Raw genomic sequence first — 23,049 nt, 5'->3', positions numbered from 1 at the left:
GCAGTTCGGTGGCAGGCCCGCCACAGGGCGATTTCTGACCCCTCCGCAGGTCTGCGGCATCCGCTTTCCTTCCTGCTGCAGGACATAGCCAAAGCTTGTAGCCCAAAGTTGGGGGGCTCCTTTTCCTCCTTCCCCCACAAGCACATCAAGTACATAAACTATTTCTCAAAAAAGAAGATAAAGGGCTGGGGAGATGGCTCAATGGAATAAGCGCTTCCCTGGCAAGCGCAAGAGCCTGAGTTCAATCCCTGGTTCCGCAAAAAAAAAAAGAAGAAGAAGAAGATAAAGGGCTGGCCAAGTAGCTCAGCGGATTGAAGGACCTACAAGCAGGGCCAGGGGTTCGATCCCCCGGGCCTGCCATGGCAGGGCCACCTCCGGGGTGCATTGAGGCTGGGCGTGGTGGCGCGCGCCTGTAATCCCAGCTCTTGGGAGGCCGTAAACAGGCGGATCACCACGAGTCCGATCTAGTAGTGAGACCCTCAACACTGTAGACCCCTCCCTAAAATACAAAAGGGGTCCTGAGTTCAAACCCCAGTATCGCAATAAATAAATAAATAAATAAAGATAAGTTTTCTGCATTTCTGTTTTGTCCAGCTCGAAACCTGAAGTCCAGAGCGCTCTCGCTATATCCGCACCTCACTGAGGCTGTCCTCCAGGACGTTTCTCAGCACATTAGGCAGCGCGGGGGGTTCTTATGCACCGGGAGCGGAAAGACAAGTTCCTCTCCCACAAAAATGAACCCGCTCTCGGAAAGGTGCATGCGCCTCCACGTGCAGACCGAGGTTCTGGACGGCTGCCCGCTGCCCTGGCCGGGAGGAGAGAGAAGTCCCGGCCTGTACTGAGCCGCAGGGATTTGACCAACAGGGCTTGGAGAGGGCCTTGGGCTGGTGCTAAGGCGCCCTCTCGTGGCCACAGGCCAAACCGCCTGCATTGTATTGTATTGTATTGTTTGGTTTTTAATCTTTTATTCATTTTAATGAGAAAAAAAGATGAAATAGCAATGTAACAGTCTCAAAACAGGTTAGTATGACAGTTACAATAGTTAATACATTGCATATTGTTGTCTTCATAGTAGTTATTCAGAGGACAAGACGCAGACATGATCTCTTGTCTAAACACTATTAGTACAAACCTTTCTTCTCATTGAACTAAGAGGAAGTAGCTGTGTATCTATCTTAACTACCTTGCATATACATACATGTTTTGTCACTACAAAATGGTCCTTTATTGATATCCCTCTTTTTTTGTTTTGTTTTGTCAGAGATGGGTGTTCCACTGCAGTTAGAGAAGCTGTATTGGGAGAAGTCTTTAAAGGACCTTTTCATACTTGAAGCCAGTCTAAAGATTGTAGGTGCTTGAATTCAGCAAAATAACCCAATAGAGTCCCGTAGTCTGTAATAGCAGTGAGTTATGAGCGGAACTGGCAATTGGCAGAAGTTGTTGACTTGAGCCTTTAACAGCTCAGCGTATGAATGTCATTACTTTATAACCACGGGATATGAAAGTAACTTCATCGTATCTTCTGCAGACATTCCTAGAATCCAGAACTGTGTGTCGGGCGGTGAGAGCCTGGCTTGGGTCCACCTCGCATGTGAAATGCACTGACAGGAGGACGTGGCACTGCTTATGTAAATGAAAATTTGCTGTTAACACCAGCGCAGAGGGGATTGTTTTACGCTGCTCTGTCCTCCGTCCCTGGGCGCAAGAGGTGTTGCTGAGTGACTATGAGTAAGAACAGATTCAGCAGGTCAAGAACGGGATCTGCGCACACACTTAAGCTCAGTTGCTCCGAGAGGGTTGGGGTCCTTCGTGCTTCCCACAGTATATGTGAGTCATGGTCGCAGGGGTCGCCTTGGGGAAAAATCGCCCCTTCTCTAACAGTAAAAGGAGAAAATATCAAACTGGTGGAGGAAGTGGGCATTTCTACAAAGTTTTATGGGTACGAGAGAGAACCTGGGTTGGTAGAGCAGGAGGAGAAGTAAAGGAGGCCGCCCAAGAGCAGGCAGCAGAATCAGGAGAAGACGCGAAGCAACTGGGCAAAGGCTGTCTTTCATTCAAGCATCCCACCTGATGTCGCCCAGAGATGGAAGTAGATGTCACACTGGGAGGACAGACAGCTGCGACCGGCCCGTCCCCACCCCAGCCTGACGCCTGGTCCCCTGCCTGGGAAATGGCTGCAGGGTCAGGATCCCCAACTCCGTGGTTCCCCCCGCCCAGGGTCCACGTGTCTGCCCTGCAGCTGAAGCCCACACATGCCGCGGGAGTAACCGGGAAGTCGTGAGGGCTTCTGCAGCCCGCAGCCAGCTCCGGGGCCACTGCTGGAAGCCTGTCCAGGTCAGAGGCAGCCGCAAAGGCACAGGAGTCAGAGAAATGGAAAGGCGCACGAAGGAAATGCACTGACATGACAGAGAGGGGGACACAGCCAGAGAGGACGCTGGGTCGCCCTGCTTTCCGCCCACCTCCAGAATTGTCCTGTACCTCTACAGAAGTCATTGTGCTGGCCAGCCCAAGGGTGGCAGGCAGATCTCAGTTGGCACAGTAGAGCAGCCTGGCCTCGGTGAGGCCCCAGGCTCCTAGCTGCTCTGCTTAGCAGCTTAGCCAATACAAGGTAACCCCTGTGCCTCCGTTTCTCAATCTGTAAAATGGAGCAAACAAGCTCATGTGCCCATAGAGCTGTGTACACAGTGCATGGAATAATATGAGTTAATGGTCCCAGGTGCGACATGACCTGGAGTTAACCTCCAGGAAATGGGACTAATATTGAGGAGGAGGAGGAGGAGGAGGAGGAGGAGGAGGAAGGAGACCTCCCGCTCCTACTCCTAAGGGGTATAGAGGTGAAGCTACGCTGGATTTCAAAGTCAAATGCAATAGGCCTTCAGGCAAAGACTTAACCACAGACCACTTGGTCTTGGTTTAACACACCGCCAAACGCGCGCACACGTGCGCGCACACACACACTCGCTCCGTGTGCATGGTTGCCTCACACATGGCTGTGTCAGGAGAGAGGCCAAGGCGCCTCTTATCTCTCGTTCATTTCTCTCTCCTGGGTTTTTCAGTCTCCCACTCCTCACCACTGCCTCTGACGTCCCCCAGCTGTCCCCACGCCACCCTTGTTGGAACAGGCCCCCCACGCGGTGCTGAAACCGGCAGTGTTTCCAAGGAGCAGTGCTTTACCGCCTCCTGGGCCCACAGAGGGCGCCACCCACTGGAGCTCAGGCCCAGCCCAGGCCCCAGGGTCCCAGTCACTCCGCACCATCTTGCTGGCTCGCTGTCCTGCTCCTTCACATGGAACAGAGCCCAAGGGCGCGGCGACCGGCCCTGTGATAAGGCAGTCTTTGGACTCCACCCTGAATGCTATTGCTATCAAAAACCTACTAGCGAAGCAATACCGATGGCACCGCTACCATAAAAACGATGTTTGCTGAGTTGTTTCTGTGGCATCGAGGACTTTAACTACATTACAGATACAATCGATAGAAACGTGACCTTTTCAACCACATACAGTGGGTTTGTTTTTATTATTATTTTTCTGCGATTACAGCGCTGTGATCGAAATTGCACAAGGAGCCAGGTGAGCGCAAGCTTTACTGAAAGATCATTAAAAGAAGAAACTCAAACTCATTTACATACGGAAGCCAGTGCATTAAAAAAAGCTCAATAACGCGACAACACCTGAGGTTGCTCTGCTTCCGCACCCCCAGATGAGCCCTTCCCTGGTCACTATTTGAGAAAATGATAAACCTGGGAGACCAGCTAATGAAAAAAGCAAATGTAATTTTGTTAAATAGATTTAGAACCATAAGGTGCTTAACTTTAGCCTGATTGGATACACTGAGCGCAAACCTTTTCCTAGTATTTTAAAATATCACCTGGCAAAGACTCGCTGATGCCAGTGACATGGGAAAGCCATCAGCTGCTGAGTTAAGGGCGATGGTAGAAAGTAGATTCCTTTCTCTAGATATAGAAAGCGCAGGCTAAGGCTACCTTGCAGGGCAAATCTGGACTCATGGGAAGTTGGGATATGTCCTCTCTGACCACGCTCGGCGTGGTCTTCCACACGTAGTCACATGTATGAAAATGAATATTGACCAGTGATTCTGGAGACTTGAATTTGGCATAAGTCTCTCTGTGCCTCTGAACTATACTTGATTATGGGAATAGTCTCCTTTTTTGCCTTTTGAGATAAGGTCTCGCTTTGCAGTTCAAGCTGGCCGTGAACTCCCAGAGATCGTCCTACGTCCTTCCCTGTTCAGGAGAAGCAATTTAACTGCAGGGTCTTCTTTCAAAATACAATATAAATTGCAAGTGTGGTCATGATAGGTACTTAGAATGACTTCAGAGTCCGAACAGTCTTCAGAGGCCTTACCTCTCACCAGATATTGGAAACCCAATTCTTGTTTCTAAAACACCACTCATGGGGTTTTCCTGAAATTAGAAAATTAAATGCATTCATTCAGGAGAGAACAGAGAGGAAAACTATAGTTCCTGCTGTCCCAGTTAAGCCCCTGTCACCTACCCAAGGACAGCGCTGTCTTCACTGTTTATTGGCAAATGAGTGTGAGGATTTTTCCCCTAGCCTTATAGCACTTCTTTGTTCTTCTTTGCCAGAAAACTCCTAGAGATGACCATGCCACTCTAAGCCAGCTTCTCCCTTTCTCTATTTTCAGTCAACTTCGTTGAAACACACATTGCCACGCAATGAAACATCCACACCGCCACTGTACACGTGGATGAGTTTGGACACACATACTGTCATTTAGAACACTTAGGATATTTCCCACACCCTGAGAGGTTTCCTTGGGCCCCATTTTTATTAAGTCATACCGACTGTTATCCCAAGCAACCGCTGCTCAAATTTCTGTCTCCATAAAACCATAGACGTTGGCCCAGTTCTGCAGCCCTGTACCAGTGCAAGCACAGGTCCTTTCAGCTTTGTCTGGCTCCTCTCTCTCTCTGCACAGGGATTCTGAGATCCATCCTCGTGTGTACCTACAGGTGCGCTTTGGAGGGCTGAGTAGTGCCACCTTTAGGAACTCCACTGTCGTCTGATTATTCACTCACTTTTCAATGGATGGATCACTTCCGCTTTAGAGATACTATGAATAAGCCTTTTATAATGAATCTTGTGAGCATATTTTTTCCATTTCTTTTCAGTAACTATCTCAAGTGAAATGATTGGGTTGTATAGTAATGTATCTTTAACTTTAAAAAATTATTTTATAGTTGCTCCAGCAAAACAGGAGAATTTCTCTTGCTCTGTATATCCACAACACTTGATGCTGCCTGGTTGGATTTTTGGGGGAGTGGTTAATGATAACCCTACTGCGTATGTAGTAGTAGGTTGCATTGTTGTTGTTGTTGTTTTCTTGTCCCATTGACTCGTGATGCTGAGCAACATTTCGTGTCCTCAGGGAGCACTGGTGAGTCCTCCACAATTGCTCAAGGCTTTGTTCCCTCTCTGTGCACTGGGTCACATGCCTCCTCACAGCACGAGTCCCTCATATGCCCTGGACGCAACCCCTTTGCCAGACACATTCGAGGGCAATGTTCTCAACCCCGTTCTCCCTCTCTGCTGCACTTCTGTCCACCGCTCCCTGGAGTTTCTCTCATCAGGATCATCAGTGACCTCCTCGCCGTGGTCCCCTTGGTGTGTGGAGCCTCACAGCCACACAGCGCGCTGTTCAGTGAGAAGATTTACCGAATACGTCAGGGCTGGGAGCAATGCCTGTCAGGGTAACTGACAAGTCCTCGGCTGCTGCACATCAGCTACTCCTTAGCTCTTGTGCTGTCACTCTAGAGAAATCCTTCACGGTCCTTCAGCCCGCGTGCTGCTGCTGGGCTTTCTGCTTTCCTTCTCCTTGGCGGCCACCTCCTGCCTCCACCATCTCCAGATCTTTCCCAACTCTTATACAGCAGCAAGTTGACTCCTTCCACCACTGAGTGTACATGTTTAGGCCCAGATGTTTTAAAAAAAAAAATTTAAGTGATTGATTGGTTGATTGATTGATTGATTGATTGATTGATTTGGTACAGGATCTTACCACGCAGCTCAGCCTCCCAGTGATCCTCCTGCTTCAGCCTCCCCAGCACTGGGATTATACTCATGCATGCACCACCATGCCCAGGTTTGGTGGCCAGCACAGCACACCCAGGGTTCTAAGAATGGCACAGTGTGCGGTACTGGGGACTGGACCCTGGGTCCTTGTGCTTGCCAGGCAGGTGCTGAAGCCACTGAGCTACCTCCCCAGTCCCAGGCCCAGATGATTAACAAGCACAAACCCTTGAATTCTATGCCTTCATAAGGAAGTTGTGGTTCCACATGATAATTATAAACACCTGGAAGTAATGTTACATCATAGTGATATCTAGATAGAGTGATGAGAGATAGATAGATAGATAGATAGATAGATAGATAGATAGATAGATAGGATGGATAGATGTTAGATCAGCAAGTGGGTGGATGGGTGGGTGGATGGACAGATAATAGATCTGTGGGTGAATGGGTAGGAAGATGGTTAGAGAGATAGCAGATAGATCGGACAGATGGCTAAAAACTGCCACCCAGGCTGTTTATGAACTAAATCCAGACCCTGCACCCTCATATTCCAAGTGCTCCCCAGTCTGTCTTCCACTCACCCTGTGTTGTCTCCTCCCATCTCTTTCCAAAGCACAGCCCAAAGGCCGGTGAGGCTGGCTGCCCCATCCCCTGGGAGAGAGCAGGCTTGTGTTCTTTCCCTTCAATCTCCTCCGCTTTGCCAGTCTTAGAGCCGAGCCACAGCGTCACTTGCTCTCTGTACCACGGCACTCCAGAATTGGAGGCAATGTTTTATATTCAATCTGCATATACTTAAGAGTGCTCTGCCCTGACCCTTCTATAAGTCATAGTTTCCAAGCAATCGAAGCACCTGGGACCCACTTGGGCCATCTTCCTATCATATCATCAGCTTCCCTCTAGTCCCCGTTCACAGGGGGCTGGGCAGCAAAATCTCGCTGAAGTCCTCGCACTGCATGAGGAGCTGCTGGGAGCCTTGTGGCTACCAACCAGCAGACGGGCAGAGGAGCAGCTCGAGCCTTCAGCCAACATCTTCCTCATCCTGCGAGGAGCGGCCTCCCTCAGCAGTTCAGCTGGCCTGCTATAATCACTCACCCATGCCTTGGCCCCCCTCAGCCGGGGACTCCCCAGCTGGGGCCACAGCTGCTCACATTCCTGGGTCTAAGTCCCTGCGTACTCCTGTGAGGGGCGCAGCTTCCAGGCAGGTCTTTGTCTCCAGAGCGGATGCAACAAGCGCCCTGCAGGAAGCACCTGAGAACCAGGGCCGCCAGCTGTGCCAACACCCAGCACGCCTGAGTTCAGCAGGGGCGGCGGCGGCGCCACACACCGTCACCAGGCTGGAACAGCTTCCTGGCTCCAGGTCTTAGTCCTGCTGATGGCCTCTCTCCGGCTGTCACACAGTTCACCCTGGAACTCACCAGGATGCAAGTATCAACCCCTGGAGACATGTGAGGAGGAGGGCAAACCGAGGTCACAGAGGCCCAGAAAGGCTCAAGCAAGAGAGGCCTCCATCGACCTCTTCAGGTGTACGTTGCGCTGACGTTTGCACTCCAGTTTCTTTATTCTCCTCATCTAATCCACACAGAATGAAGCCACAGTGCTGCGACAATATGAGCAATATTGTGTTTGTTAGTGTTCTCCAAGGCAACTCTTCCCAGCTTGCTCTTCTTCTTCCCTGCTTTCTCCTGTCACATACTTGTTTGTTCCTGAAAAGTTACTTTTCAAGTGACCAAGATGTATTTTGCCTTGAGCTCTCCAGGGAAAATAGGTCATAAAATAGAATTTGTCGATGCTTATTATATAAATTAATACCTAAGGTATAATGTGTGGTAAGTATAGTTGGTGGCTTTTAAAGTGATTTTTAAATATAAAATTTTATTAAAACCCTACTGTAGTCTCAGACTAAATTTCCACAAAGGGGGTTTGAAATAAAACTACTAGATACTGATTTGGATGTTGTTTTTGTTTGTTTGTTTTTTGTTGTTGTTGTTGTTGTTGTTGGCAGAACCGGGGATTGAACTCAGACCCTTGCGCTTGCCAGGGAAGTGCTTATTCTACTGAGCCATCTCCCCAGCCCCTGGATGTTGTTTTTAATGCCTGATTAGAATCTTCTGAATTTTTATTGAATTGGAAGTAAATGCACAAATCTAAAAGTACAAAATTGTTCTACCTAGACTCTTTGAAACTATTCTATAGGCGCTGGGGAGATGGTTCAGTAGAATAAGCGCTTCCCTGGCAAGCGCAAGGGTATGAGTTCAATCCCCGGTTCTGAAAAAAAAAAAAGAAAAGAAAGAAACTATACTATAGTTTGGGGACCATTTATAGTTTGGGGAGTTTATGCCATTAATGAAATGCTAGTCAGCTATAATAAAATGATGATTTCTATGCCCATTCAGTGATGTGTATTTTTAAATTATGCAGATTCATTGATACAAAATCAGTTTTCTCATTTTAAAAAAAGTCGTAGGCTTGAAATATGATTTGGTGTTTTTCCAGTAGGTGGCGCATTAGACTAGAGAACGTGATCGGCACGTGAAGGCTAATCTCTACTGTTTTGAGAAATTTGTTATATAAAATACTTCGCACCTCATGGGCTCACTAGTTCTTTTAGCTGCACCGATACAGCAGGATTCCACCGGCACTTGGCCTTAAGAGGCAAAAATATTTGACGGATTGCATTACCCTAACAACAATGGCATATGAGAGTAGTAATAAGTACTTACAATCCTTCGCCTTTTATAATCGTTTATTGATCCATAAGCAAAGCTTCCTGGCATCCCTGAAAGGGAAAATCATGCACATGGGCAGCAGTAAAAAAAAAAAAATCTATTTCCTAAATCCTTTATTTTGAGACCCATGACTTTTTGGAAATGAGCAATACCAGCACCAGGGAACAAGCTTACTATTGTGACAAAGACTCAGAACTGAAAGCAGGAGGGTCACGCCTTTGGGGACTCTCTCTGCCTGCCTTCTGTCCATCTCTGATAGGCTGCAGTGAGCGTGTCCCCATATGATACCCAAAGAGCTGCTATCATAGAACTGGATCTTGAAAGAAGATCTGCCCCAGACCACAAAGGCTCTGGCACAAGACCATTGTCGAGGTCCATAGTCGCAAATCATTCTCAAAGAACCCGTTATCTGGTCCAACCTCTTGTTTTATAAGCCTGAAGTTCCAGGTGGCTTTGTGACTTGTGAGTAGCGTGGCTGTCCGTGGCACAGACAAGCTTGGTCTCGCCCAGACACTGCCTTCCTCCCTTGTGTAGCAAGGTAGGAGCTACTGTGGTTTGCGAAAGTCCCCTAGCAAAGAGACCTCAGTAACCCCTAACAGACTCCTGTGCGCCAAAGCAGGGCTTTGGGGAGGAGACTAAGTCATGGGAACTCTGCTTTCAACAATCCATTGGTGAGATCATCATTTGATATTGTAAATGGAATTTAGGAGGCGGGGGTGTGACCGTGGGCTCTGGCCTCTGGCCCCTTCCTCTGCTTTTCCCCTCTGCTCTGCTTCCTGGCCCGGCCACTTTAGGATTAGGAAAGGCTACAGGAAACCTCAGGCCTTTGTCTAGAGCCCCAAAGGTCCGGCCCCACCAGAGAGGCAGAGCTGCCACAAAACTGCCCCTTCATTTCAGAAGAGGGCACCCTGCCCCTCCATCAGTCCAGAGTGGTCCACACTGTCTAGAAATTTCTCCTCTGTTCATCCCCAAAATATAAACTGCCTGATAAAATCCCCTTGAACCCTGCCAGTGCATACTGTAGCTTAAAAATGGAAATGAATGGAAATTGCCAAAGAATACCTGAGCAGGCATTAAAGCTTTAAACTCAGTATGTAAGACACAAGGCCCAGCTTGTATCTGTATGCTTCTAGTGGCTTCATGGTAAATGCTGAACAAATGAGTGTCCCCTTAAGGTTGTCCTAGGGCATGTGGAGTCAAAGTCTTCAATTTTAATGAGACTCTATTACACCCTCTCTTAGCGCCTCTTAACTGCCAGTGAAATGACCACTAGCTAAATGAACAGCAAAATAGCTCGCTCAGACCCCAAGAAATTACCTTGAAATTATTACACTTAAGCGTGGCAAACGTGCCCAGGCTCATCTGAGGAGAGAAGACACCTGGCGGTGTGAGGGAAATGACAGAATTGGTGATTTCCTTGGGCTCGTCAGGATGAGCTCTTCTTGCTTTATCTGATTTTGTCTTTTGAACGTAAATATTTAAAATGCAGGCGACAGCACTCCCTCGCTAATTGACATAAGCAAGCTGGTTCCACTTCACCCCAACACTGTCCATTCTGTCCCTGTATTCAGGCATGACTGGCTAAGAAAATCAACCCTGCCCTTTGTGACGCTAGATTTTTTTTTTTTTTCTGTATTTTAGGGAAGGGTCTACACAGTGTTCAGGGTCTCACTACTAAATGGGACTTGTAGTGATTCTCCTGTTTACAGCCTCCTAAGTGCTGGGATTACAGATGTACCCCACCATGCTCCAGTCTCAGCAGACCCCATGGGCAGGGGCTGGCATGACAGGCCCCGGGATGAAACTCCTGGCCCCTGCACCTGCTTGCAGACACTTTAATCTGCTGAGCTATTTGTCCGGCCCTAAAGTTTAAAAAAAAATTTTTTTGTTTTGTTTTTGGCTGGCTCAGACTACCTTAAGGGTGGATCTGGTAAGGCACGTGGAGCCAGGGATCGAACCATGGTCCCCTGAGCCTGACTGGGCTGCAGCAGGCACTTAAACAACAGAGCTAACCCGCAAGCCCCCGTGATTCTGGATTTTTAAAAGTAATAGAGAAGTAAAGAAAATACCTATTTGCTGTGTATGAAATAAAAGAATGTGTGAAAACCTCCGTACAGAGCAACAGCAGTTGCTCAGTAGACGCCCCCTCTTTCCTGCATCTGGGCCTTTCAGACACAGAGATGAGACATCTTGTGGCTCAGGGTGTGCAGGACCCGTGCTCAGAAAGGACACAGAACCCACACAATCAGCAGAACACGGGGTACCAGCGCAAGAAGGAAGTGCGATAAAGGCGACCTGTCAGATCCAGGCGTGCCCCTGCGGGGTTTCCTACCCCAGGGCTGAGGGAGCCACCCAGGACAGACACGGTACGGGCTGTCGGAGGCAAAGCTTGGCTCCCTCATCGTCTCCCTGCCGGCCCTAAGGGTTAAGCAGATAAAGACGGACTAAGGGAAGAAAGCACTGGGGCTTTACACATTAAAGGGGTGATTAAAATACATGGTGAATGTTTAAAAGTTAAAGTCAAAGAAACAGGGCCATGAGTCCTCAACACACGATGCGGTGTCCCCGCCCGCTCTGCTCACCCGACCCTGGCACCAGGTCACGTCCGCCTCTCCCCGTAGTCCAAATGGCGGTGGAAAGGAAATATTCTGACCCAATCCAAGACACTGAGGCAGCTACACTAGCGAAACTACAGACGCTCATGAAAGAGGACTTCCAGACCTGCTGCAGAAAGTGGCCGGAGCGGTGCGTTCAAATCCTTTGCTGCAGTGACCTTTTCTTTAACTTAAACATTCACCATATTTTGCCTTGGCCCTCCTTGGGCCTTGCCAAAGAAAGAATGAAAATTAAAAAATGACCGTACAGGGCCAGAGAGATGGCTCAGCGGCTTAAGAACCTGCCTGGCCAGCACAAGGTCCTGAGTTCGATCACCAGTACCAAAAAATAAACTATCACCATGCGTGATCACCAGGTGAGACTTTTCCCTGAAAATATGTGTTGTTATCTTTCTATAATGAATATTTATCTTTATGACCATTTTTAAGTTTTTTTAGTAAAATAGGTTAGGTGGTAAGTAGTTGGGAAGATCCTCACCAAGCCTCTGCAGGGACCTCGACAATAAAGCAGTCAAAACTGCAGTTATCCGTGTGTGCCATCAGATGGCGCCAAAGCAGCCAGCGAAAATTTAGCTGCAAACAAAGCTTTTGCTCCGAAGAAATTTTATCAGATTTAAGTGTTTAAGATTCTATGGCTCGAATAAATGCCTTCTTAGCGATGCATTTGGCATGCTAGGACATTTTTCAAGATGACAATCAAATACACATGTGTCTGCTTTTATGGGTTTTGTTTTTTCTCTCTGAACTTTTGCTGCTGTCCTACACCTGTACAAAAACTTACGGTACCAGTTCTGCAGGTCAAAACTCTCAAAACAATCCCAGAGATGGGATGAGGCAGACGCTTCACCCTGCCTGTTCAGCGACCTCGGGGTTTCTACGAAGCAGTTTCCCAGGTCAGCTGCACATATTTGTTCAGAACAAATGGTCATTCTCCCTCAGGCCGTGGGAGAGTGGCTCACCCCGCACTCTCTCCTTCTCACGCCCACCTGCCATCCCGGCACCGCTGGTCCTCCGTCTTTGCCAGCGGGAGGGTTTTCGCTTCATCAGCCCCAGACACTAGCAAGGACTGCAGCGTGGCAGTTGGGGGGCTGTAAGGCCCCCTTCACCAAGCGGCTGCTCTCCGTGGCGCCGGTCTCTACACGGTTCCCATGGGAACGCAGAGGAGGGAGCAAGCCCAGTTTCATGACCCACACCTTTCCTTCGGCCACCCTCGTGTGCAGCTCACTGCAAAAGGTGAATGGGGCCGATGGAGGGATTTTACACAAGGGGATACAGAAAGCTCTGGGCAGACATAACTCGGCTGTTGTTAAACGCTCGAAATACACAGAGAAAAGCAAGAACACTTGAACTGCAACAAAGGTGGGGGGTGTGGGAGGGTGCACGCGCATCTGAAGATCAATAATGTCCTGTAGACGTGCAAAAGTGAAGGAAATAATTCAGGGAAAGGGTCCTTAGGAAAATTCAGTGCTATAGGGGCAGCTCTGAGGGCCACAGGAGAGCCGGGACCAAGCAGACTTCACCCCATTCAAATGAGCCCAGACATAACCCCCGGGCAGATGGACTGTCCACTGAACATGCCCACCCCTGAAGGGTCTCCATTTACCAAGCTCAAATTCTTTTCAAATAACCACCCTTTCCACCCACAAGAAGGAAGAGACGGACTTCTGTGTCCTCAGGCTGGGGTACAGGGTCTGTGCTGATGAAATAAGAGACCCGGAAAGCCGGGTTCAAAGAGCGACGTCATCCCCCAGGGGAGACCTGAGTCCAGGGCCGGGTAGTGACGTTCTCCTCACGATGTCCCTCCCTTTCTCCCTACAGCTCGATCACTATCCCTCCGCGAGTTACCATCTGCCAAGTTCATCCGACACGCTCTTCAATTCTCCCAAGTCGCTCTTCCTCGGCAAAGTTATAGGTAAGGATTCGTTTCATTGGCTCTAAGAGTGTGTGAGGAATGCATCCCGTGCTGGAGTTCTGTTTCCTGAAGTGAAGTTGCGTTTTTAACTTTACCAGGTGAGTTTATCAAGGGCGCGGTCTCTGCAAGAAGTGACACTGATTCTGAGCGGCGACCAAGAGAAGCCATTGTCAAATCATCTTTAGGGCAATTGCTCGTGTGGTGCTTTCTAAAGCTAGCGATTCACCTCGGAACAGCCTGCGGTGGGGTCCAGGGGCTCCTGAGCTGGGGCAGAGATGGGATAAACGTTAATCAGGCGCGTCTCTGGCTTTTGTACCTAAAGAGCGCTCTTTGGTTTATTTGAGACCTGTAACTTGGAGCAGTAGTTAACTTTTTCTTTAGGGAAGCATGTCCACATGAGTCTCTGTTCCTCACACCCACAAGAACCATACTTGACGGGCCTGCCCTGCCGGCCCCGCCCCGCTGCTGAGACATGCTGAGACAGTACTTGAGACTGGGCATGGCGGAGTACACATGTAATCCCAGCTCTTGGGAGGCTGTAAACAGGCAGATCACTGTGAGTCCGATCTAATGTTCAGTGAGACCCTGAACACCCTGTGAACCCTTCCCTAAAATACAAAAAAAAAAAAAAAAAAAAAAAAACACTAGTTGATATTATTTGCAAATTATTAGCCAGGACAATAGGAGTTAGAATACACTTCCTTATTTGCAAATGTAGTAAACATCAGCATGTACTTTTCCTGGGTGTGAATGAATTCTGCCCTTCAGTTCCACATAGGAGATTAGGGCTATCGGATGAAAATACAGGCATGACCAGATAAGAAAATGTAGATGTTTAACGTGAGCCAATGGCATTTCTCTTTAATATGAGAATGGCTACCGGAACCCAAGCTGGAAGTTAAGCTGGTGGGGCTGGGTGAGCCAAGGAGAAGCCGTTCTTCATATGCAGTGGGCAGTGGTGATGTTACCCACCCAAACCCATTTCGCCCACCATCCAGGCTTTGAAGCTGTGAATTTTGTAAGAGACTTTGATACAGTAATTTTAGGTTTGCTGGAGGTCAGGAAAGCCAGTGGCACTCGGAGAAGTGGAGGGAAGCAAGCTTTAGGACACCAGGGGCTCCGAGGAGCCTCACCTCCAAAGTCCTGAGCTAGGCCAGGAATCGAGCAGGGGTCTTTTGTGAGGGAGGGCAACATGACAAATATGGGAGCAAAGTGGAAACAGTAACAGGTGGGGGACAGTTTGCACCTGGGGTCCAAGCCTGTTACAGATGCAGAAGGAACACTGCAAAGTGTGGACATATTTGGATTTTGAAACATTTTGAAAACAAAAGTTCTTCCACAGTTTTATTCACAAGACAACCAAAGCCCAGCAAAAGCCTACCCCACCCCATCTCCAGACTCAAAACAACCACCCCAAGAACAGGAATTAGGGATTCTTAGGGGTTAAGGCCATCAGGGTAGTCAGAGGGTGGGAAAGACGCTTGGAAATAAGAAATGGGACGTCACCAGTGTTTTGCGCATGCGTGATCATCTTCCTACCCTGCAATAAGATCCATGCTCGTCATGTGGCGGTGTCCGCGTGTTTGAAGGTGTTTTGAGCCCTAAGGTGGCTTATGGAACAGAGGGCTTGCTGGTTTCACACAGTATGAGCCAAGACAGGGCTATCGCCAAATCTGTAAATATTATGCATATAATCTCTATATTTATGTATGTTGTGGAAGTAAGTGAAGGTCCTGATTGGTGGTTTTGTTTTATCAAGGATCTGGCAATAATGGATAGACAGGATGTAAGTTCAGAGATCCGGCAGAGTTGGTTAGACGTGAATCGTGGCCTGCGTCTGTGGACGTTGGGGGCCTGTTGCTCTCATCTTCGTTCCTTTAACTTCTCAGAGCCTTGGAGTTTCTGGAAAGTGGAATGAAGAACTGGAACGCTCCCTTGTGTGTCGTTAGCCGGTCAAGATTGCCTGCCTTTTTTAAACTTAATTTTTCAATGTATTTGCAATGGTAAGATTAGTGCCTGGCATATGAAAAATGTTCAAAACAGATTTCTGGAATCAATGAACTATTCTTTTACCATTAAACTGCTCACAACTGAGTACTTATCCAACCCACCGCATGATATATAAGTAATGAAAATAGTAGCCATCGTTCAACGCTGCTCACAGGCAGGAGCGCTGTCCCACGCTGTACAGGTAGAACTGTCTGCATTTCTCCTAGCACCAGCCCAAACCACTGCTACCCTTCTTATGGTTTAGATCTGAAAAGCTTCCCAGGGTCTCCTGGGCTGAGAGCTGCTGGGCTTTGGGAAAACCATTGGTTCATGATGCGTCCAGTTCCAGCAAGTGGGAGAGACCGCCACTCCTCCTCTGTCCCCCATCTGAATGGGCTTTGGGAGGTGGAGCCCCACCGGATGAAGCCGCCCGCTGTGGCCGCGAGGTGTTTAGTTTGCCTCTGGTCCTTCCTCCTGCAGTTCTGTCTCTGCTTCCTGGCTGCCTGGAGGTGAGCGCTGAGCACACTCAGCCCTTCCACCGGACGGCTCCGCCCACCTCAGGTCAGCTAACCGTGTCCGGAGGCCTCTGCAGCTGTGAGCCAACAGAACTTCTCCCTCCTTTAGGTGGGAAGAAATTCTCAAGTGTTCCGTCCCAGTGATGCAGTGCTAAGAGAATCCTGTGGTGTTGGTATAGGGTATCTCCCAACCTGAAAGATATCTGGGAGGAGTCTGTGTTCTCAAAACTGAAGAATGAATTTTAGGAACAATGGAGGTTAAAAGCAGAATATATTTACTAGAGGAAGGAAAGCTTCTGTCCGAGACAGGGACAGAAGGGGGACCTGAGTGGGTTGCAACAGAAGCCACGTCTTCCAGGGATTTTTATAGAGTAAAACCATGTGGTAAGGTGGAGAACATGGGAACTCGCTTAGGTGGGTGTCTCAGTTACATTGCATTCGTTGCCAGGACAAAATACCCAGCACTCAAAATGAAGGAAAGGTTTATTCAGCTCAGTTTGTGGAGGTTTCAGTCCATACTCAGCTGGCTCCCAGGCAGAGTGGCATGTGGCAGAGAGGCATGTGGCAGAGAGCAGCAGTTTATGGCAGCAGAAAACAGCAAAGAACAAAGGGAAGGGTCACAGCCGGGGCTTCTAGCCAGGCCCTCTCCTGTCCTAATATTGTAAACAAGCTCCCCTGGGGCTGGGAGTGTAGAACTCACACAATGTCCATGCCCTCCTCTTGCACAGGATGAAGATGTTTACAAACTAAGAATCCTGGCTCTCTGCTGAGTCACTTAATTAACTTTGTAAACTTCTCAAGTTGACCCAATGTATCAATCAGTACAGTAGGCATGAGGTGGGACAAAACTATGGTCAACCAATGAAATTACAATTATAACCACTCAGGTAAAATTGATTACATCCAGGACTGATTGGGGAGCAGGTCACCTAGCAGGCGGGCATAGCAAGGGGGCGCGAATACAGACGGGGCTTTTCCTGTAAGGGGCTGGGTTAGTGACTGCCAGCGCCCTTATGGTGAGAGACTTGTTTAGAATGTCAATCCTGGATGTCTGTCTTTAGGGAGGCATGTGCTACATTTGTTTATTCTTTTGTCTTGAGGCCCAGCCCACAGCAGGGGTCATCTCTCCCGAAGTTGTGAAGTGGCCTTGTCTTCCGTCTTGTCTCCTTGCGGGCCTGGCCCTGTCTGACTGCCTGTAATATTTCTGTCTAACTCAGCTGCCTGCAGCAGTGTCAAGCTGGGTACCCAGGCTGGCCGCGGTTGGGTTTCTTTTTTACAGCACGCTCACTGTCAGCAGTGATACTACTGACATTTTAGGTCAGAAAATTCTGCCCTGTGCGTGGCAGTGTCCTCAGTCCTCACTCACAGATACAAGTAAATCCCCAAGTTGTGACAACCAGAAGAAGCCTCAGACCCTGCTAAAATCAAGGGTAAAATCTCCTCCACTGGGGAAATAACTGGGGAAAGTCTCCCAGCTAGGTCACTCGAAGCTGGTATTTGACAAGTATAATGTGACATGGTGAACTCAGCTTTTCTTGATAATGCCTGCATATTTCACAGTGACAGAGAAGCAAGAGAGCCATCACTGGACATGCTGAGAATAGAATTCTGCTGATACAATCAAAGAACTACAGGCAGACCCAAGGAAAAACCTTTGGGTGCTTAGGGAGGCCAGGCATTGGCCACCCTTCAAACTAATAATCCTTAAATGTTTGATCATGTAGTAGGGACGAGATCTGCCAGGAGTGTTTCTAAATTTTCCTTTGAAAGTAACATGTACTTCAGTGTGAGACAACCTGGTTTGCACTCGCCAGCTATGGAGATATTCACCTGACAGATGACTTGAGCTCAACAGAGCGTTTGCGCTGCGGTCCCTAGGGATGGATGCCCTCCAGTCTTGCTTTGCTAGGTCAGCTGCTAGCCAGAAACTGATCCCATAAGAGAAGGAGGAGGAGGAGGTAGATCTAAATAAGTAATGTGGCTTCACACTGCGCTCTTTGACGAGCACTGCTAGGGAAAGGACACCTAGGAAGGACAGGAAAAAAGGGGAAGCTACCCGGGGACAAGTGTGAGCTTTATAAAGGGAGTGGGGGAAAATCCAGTTTAGATGTGAAAATGAGATCCCTGTCAAGTGCCACAAAAGTTCAGCGTGGCTTCTCACATGTCTAGAGGCTTCCAGAGGAAGGGAAGGCCACAGGCCACCAGGAAAAGCTCACGGAGTAGAACCATGTCCGTTCTTCTCACTTGCTGTCCAAGTGACATCCCAGACTTTATGCATCTAGTTTTTAGCAGCAAATTCAATAATCTCTCTCCAAAAAATCTATAGATCAAGGAAGATACATATCATGTGAAGCCTGAAGGAGGTCCTCTGTCATTTATCTTTTCCAGCATTTCTGTCGATTTTGTGGGTAAACACAAGTTTAGTAAGTTTGCAAATGACAGCCAATTGAGAGGGAGGGTCCAGTATACTAGAAGAGAGAAAACACTTCACAAGTATCTTGACAGGATAGAAATATAGGATAAAAATAATGAGATGAAATATTATAGAGAGAAAATTTTTGCACTTGGACCAAAAAAAACGAAGCGCTCAAGTAAAATCAAGTAGTTCAATGGATGATGGGAAATTCTTGATGTCCAGAAAAAAATCTCAGGGGTTGGTTTCATGGAGAGTTTGATACAAGCCAGTGTTATTGTCACTGTGTGTGAGGGGGTCCCAGGTTGAGTCCTAGGTTCTTGTGCCCAATGAATGAAGAATTGGATGTGGGACATGACAGTAAGGAAACAACAGTGACAGTACACTCTGAGTCACTGGTGAAAGGAAAACAGTACAAGGGCTGAGGGCGTAGGGAAGGGCACTCCCATGAAGTCACTCAGAGCATGTCTGCAAACATGATGGCCAGGGCGCTGAGTCACGTCAGCTGCGTCTATTGTGTATTCCCTTTCCATGATTCCTGCTCTTATAATGGGCTGTGTGCAAACCCTCAATGAGCTCCAGGTAAAGAAAGGTTCCTGTAGCTCAAGCAGGAGGATCTGGGACTCACGGGCCTGGGTTTGAGATTATGGAATTATCTAGAGCTGGCCCAAGGCTTTTTGTTTTCCTTACATCTGCCTCCAGGTAGTAGGCCTTGGGATGAGATGGAAGGGTAGGGGGCCCTGGGGCGTTTGCCCAAGTTTAGGGGGGTGAGGAGGTGGGCTCCATAGCCCCAGCTGTACTGTATGCATTACTGTGGTCACTGACTCGTTCTTTTTTTGCGGGCTCAGGCTGCCTTAATGGCAGCTGTGGTGTGACATGTGGAGCTGGGGATCGAACCGTGGTCCCATAAGCCTGACTGGGTTTGCCCAGGCAGGCACTTAAACAACTGAGCTAACCGGCAAGCTCCCTGTGATGACTGATGCTTAAATGAATACAGTAGCAAGGTGCAGTGAGGGGAGGATGCCCAGAGCAAGGATATTCACTGAGAAGACCAGATAGAGCTAGAAAAAACATCAAAAACATCAAACGCTGGAGATACTCATCCAGAAGAAGAGATGGCTTGAGAGAAGCAGGAGACTCAGCTTCCAGTCTTTGATGACTGCTGTGTGAAGGAAGGGTTAGACTCTGTGGAGGCCGACAGAACAGGACTGCAGCGGCCAGCGCGCAGAGCTGGGAAGCAGCGCAATGCGGCTGCAGGGAAGGAGGCGCTTCCCGGGAGGCGGAGCGACCCACAAATGAGGGGTGCTTATTGGCGGTAGCGGACCTCGTGGTGGAGAGTACTGGACAAAGGTGAAAGGGAACTTGGTATTCCACACCAGGAGCTTTTGGACTAAGACAAACCAGATTAGATGAAGCCCGAGTACCTGAAAACTTGAAGATTTGTGGGGGAGCAACTTTCCTTTGTGAAATGGCAAGAAGTTCAATATTAAAATAAAAAGAATAGCCCATTCCACCAGCCCAGGGGTTGATGGGGTGCTTACATTCAAGCTTCCTGCAACCACGTGCTGGATGGATGGATTACAGCTATGAATTTAGGAGAATGCCAACATGTGCTGCTCACCGCGTCACTGTGAATTCCATCTTATTAGAATATGCTCAGAGCAGTGCTCATTTTCATTTTAGAAAGTTATTACCAAGCCCACTTTTATTAAATTTTTTTTCAAATTGTTTGAGCCGTGTTAGAACTAGCAGTAGTATAAAATCATAATAAAGTAGATCAGTTAATTCTCTCACCAAAAGGCAATTATTCCTCTGTGAAGGATAGAAAGGCTGTGCTTAGAAGAAAGTTGATTAGTGATACAGATTCATTACTGCTCTACTGGTACTTCAGTAGCTCGGGAGGTATAATTAAAGGTGATCTTATAGCTGCTTGAATTTAATATAGTTGGGAAGTCCTACTGGGCCTAGATCCTAATATTTGCCGGAACCTCTTCGCTATCCAAAGCAGCTCTGATCAGAGACATATCTGCTAGTAGCCGTTCTGACTTCCATCATGATCCAAGCTTTGCATAACATGATTCTACACTACTTTCTGTTAATGAGAACCCCTCATGCTAGGATTTTCCGAAACTTTCGGGAACTTTGGTAAAGCTGCCCGTAGCAGGAAGTGACCCATTTAGTCACTCATTGGGAAAGTGGCATTACATTGCTCGATGGATATTCCTGCCCAAACAAAATGATGAATTTAAAAAAAAAAAAAATACATGTCTTGTAGGCTAGAGCATTTAAGTACTGATGGCAGACCTGGAATCCTTTTATCACTTTGGCATGGTGACTGGTAAACCTTAGATGGTCACTGTTCTGTTACCTGAGTCCCTCTGTGACTACAATGAACAGAGAACCCCGTTGACATGTGATGAACATAGAGTATGAAAAAGAAAACAAATGAAGTTACCATGACGACAGAGCTGTTTGTTATGTGGCACAGCCTAACCTTTCCTTACTGATGCATAAAGATTGAATCTAAGAGGACACTTTTTATTCCTCGCTTGGGGTTTAGGTTTATTCTGCCACTCACCAGCTGGATGAATTGGGCAATTCCTCTCATCTTGTGCATCGTTTTCTCTGTATTTAAAACAGGAAGAGTAATGTTCCCTGACTTACTGGTGACAACAAAATAATACATGTTTAACAGACAGCACAGTATCTGACAAATAAATACCAGTTATTTTTATTCCATTGTTATTACACAACTATGCATTCATCATAGGTGGATGCCTGGAACTGTGCAAGGCCAGAGTGTCAGGGTCACTGCATAATGTCAGAGAGCTCAAGCTGTGTCCAAGGCAGCCACAGTTTCCACCTTTAGAGGACTTAAGTTCTAGCTGGAAGAGGAAACAATGAAAGAACAATTAGAGCCAGAAAGACAATCAGTAGGACAGATGGAAGGTGAAGTACAGGTATCCCAGAGCAGCCTGGCCCCAGGGTACATGCTGAACGGGAGCAGAGACAGGGCCAGGACTGCACAGGGTGTGATTTCCTGGGAACTCACTGACAGAAACATGGTCGCTGACAGCAGCAAGACCGAGTGGCCTGCTGCAGTTTGGGTCAGAAGGGGAGAGTGTATGTATCAGTTAAGACAAGAGTGACTTCATCCAAGCCTGACTGCAGTTTAAGCTTAATGTGAGAGAAGTAAGCCAGCAGGCATATTCTTTGTGATGGGGGCCTGCATAAGGCTCCCCACGCCATTCTAATGGATATACCCTCCTTATAGCTGGGAAACGGCAGGAAAAACTCACTGGGGTTATTCGAAGCCAGTCATAGTAGTTATGGCTCATGTTAGCCAGCGTCACATCAGGCTGGATCCAGATACAGTTGCCCCTGGCTATGTCACAGTTCAACTTTCTCAAACTTACTGTTTCCTGGGTTTTCAAAAAAATATGAATCTAAATTCTTTATCGTGGATGTTTCGCTATATCGCAGGCTTTTGCAGTACCGTACAGTATATTGTTAGAATTACATAGGTTGATGAGTTTAGAAAATGGCTAAGAACATTAGAAGTGGTTTTAAAAGTGTGGGAGAGGTCTATAAGAGTGTGGGAAGGGTTTAGAAAGCCTTACAATCTATGTAAATACTAAAATAAATATAACGTCATTACTTCTCTGATTTTTTACTTACTGCAGGGGTGTCTGGAATGTAACCTCTGCGATAAGTGAGAGGCCACTGTAGTGGGGTTCTTGAGGCGCAGGTAGGAAAGACTCTTAACCCAGTCCAGGAGCGAGGGAAGGCATGCCTAAGAAGTGTTCTCTAAAGGGCAAAATAAATGAGAAGTTAAAAAATCGTTTGGTGAGAACCGGTGAGACAGCTCAGTGGACTAAGCACCTGCTTAGACAAGGGCAGGGGCTGGGGTTCGATCCCTGGCACCACATGCCATGGGGACCCCACCCCCAGGCACACTGAGACCGGGTGCGGTGGTGCACACCTGTAATCTCAGTGCTGGGGAGGCTGAAAACAGGGAGGATCACTATGAGTCCAAGTTGGTAGTGAGACTCTGTCCCGAACACATAAAAAAATGAAAGTAAACTCGAAAGTATGAGGTGAAGTAGAGATCAGAGAACGCAGAGGACTTTCAGTAACCAACTGCTGCGCAAGCTGCCCAGATCTTTGCGTCTCGACAGCAACGTACCATTTCTCACCATTCTGAGAGCTGACAAGGTTGCTGCAGTGCTTTGCTTGGCTTCAGCTAGCTGTAAAGAGGTCAGGGTGGTCCAAAAGTGGCCCTGCTCACACAGCCAGTGCCAGGACCAGCCACCCCCCAGTTTAGCTGGGGTGACCACCGAGGACCTCCAAGGGCTCCATGATTTGGGGGTATGACTTTCCAGCAAAGGCCGGGATCCAGAAACCAAAGGTGGCATCTAAGACCCAATTTCAGGAGTCACACGGCTCACTTCAGCTGCTGGCTTTCGGCCACAGGAGAGCGCGGGGAGCATGGCGGGGTGGAAGGAATGACTGTGACCATCTTTGAACACACAAGAATTTGTTCTGGAGATTACTTCACAAAACACAAGCAGGGAGCCCAGAAATGAGAGCGGGAGGGGAAGGGTGCACCACCAAGCTGTCACCACCATACACCCCTGGAGCCCAGTTCCGAGGAGCAGTGCAGAGACCCCCTCTGTGGGTCTCAGTGATGCAGCAGGAAGCCCGAGCCTCCCTCCACTTCCTGGTGGAGCGCTGGCTTCCGGGTCACCTTGGGCTGGCCCCCTACTTACACCCAACACGCTCTAAGACTTGAGGACTGCACAGAGGACAGAAGTCTAGTCCATG

General features: G+C 48.1%; 1 protein-coding gene across 1 annotated transcript in view; it reads left to right on the top strand.

Moving 5' to 3' along the window:
• Window positions 1-23,049, top strand: part of Cntnap2 (contactin associated protein like 2) — a 1,699,165-nt gene that overhangs the window by 1,557,033 nt on the left and 119,083 nt on the right. Inside the window, 1 exon segment of the mRNA XM_012514194.2 lies at window positions 13,215-13,308. Within this exon segment, the coding sequence (XP_012369648.1) occupies window positions 13,215-13,308 (94 nt within the window).

This window comes from Octodon degus, unplaced genomic scaffold (genome assembly GCF_000260255.1).
Source record: "Octodon degus isolate 3935 unplaced genomic scaffold, OctDeg1.0 scaffold00027, whole genome shotgun sequence".
Classification (NCBI taxonomy): Eukaryota; Metazoa; Chordata; class Mammalia; order Rodentia; family Octodontidae; genus Octodon; species Octodon degus.
This window is presented reverse-complemented; position numbering and strand designations above follow the sequence as displayed.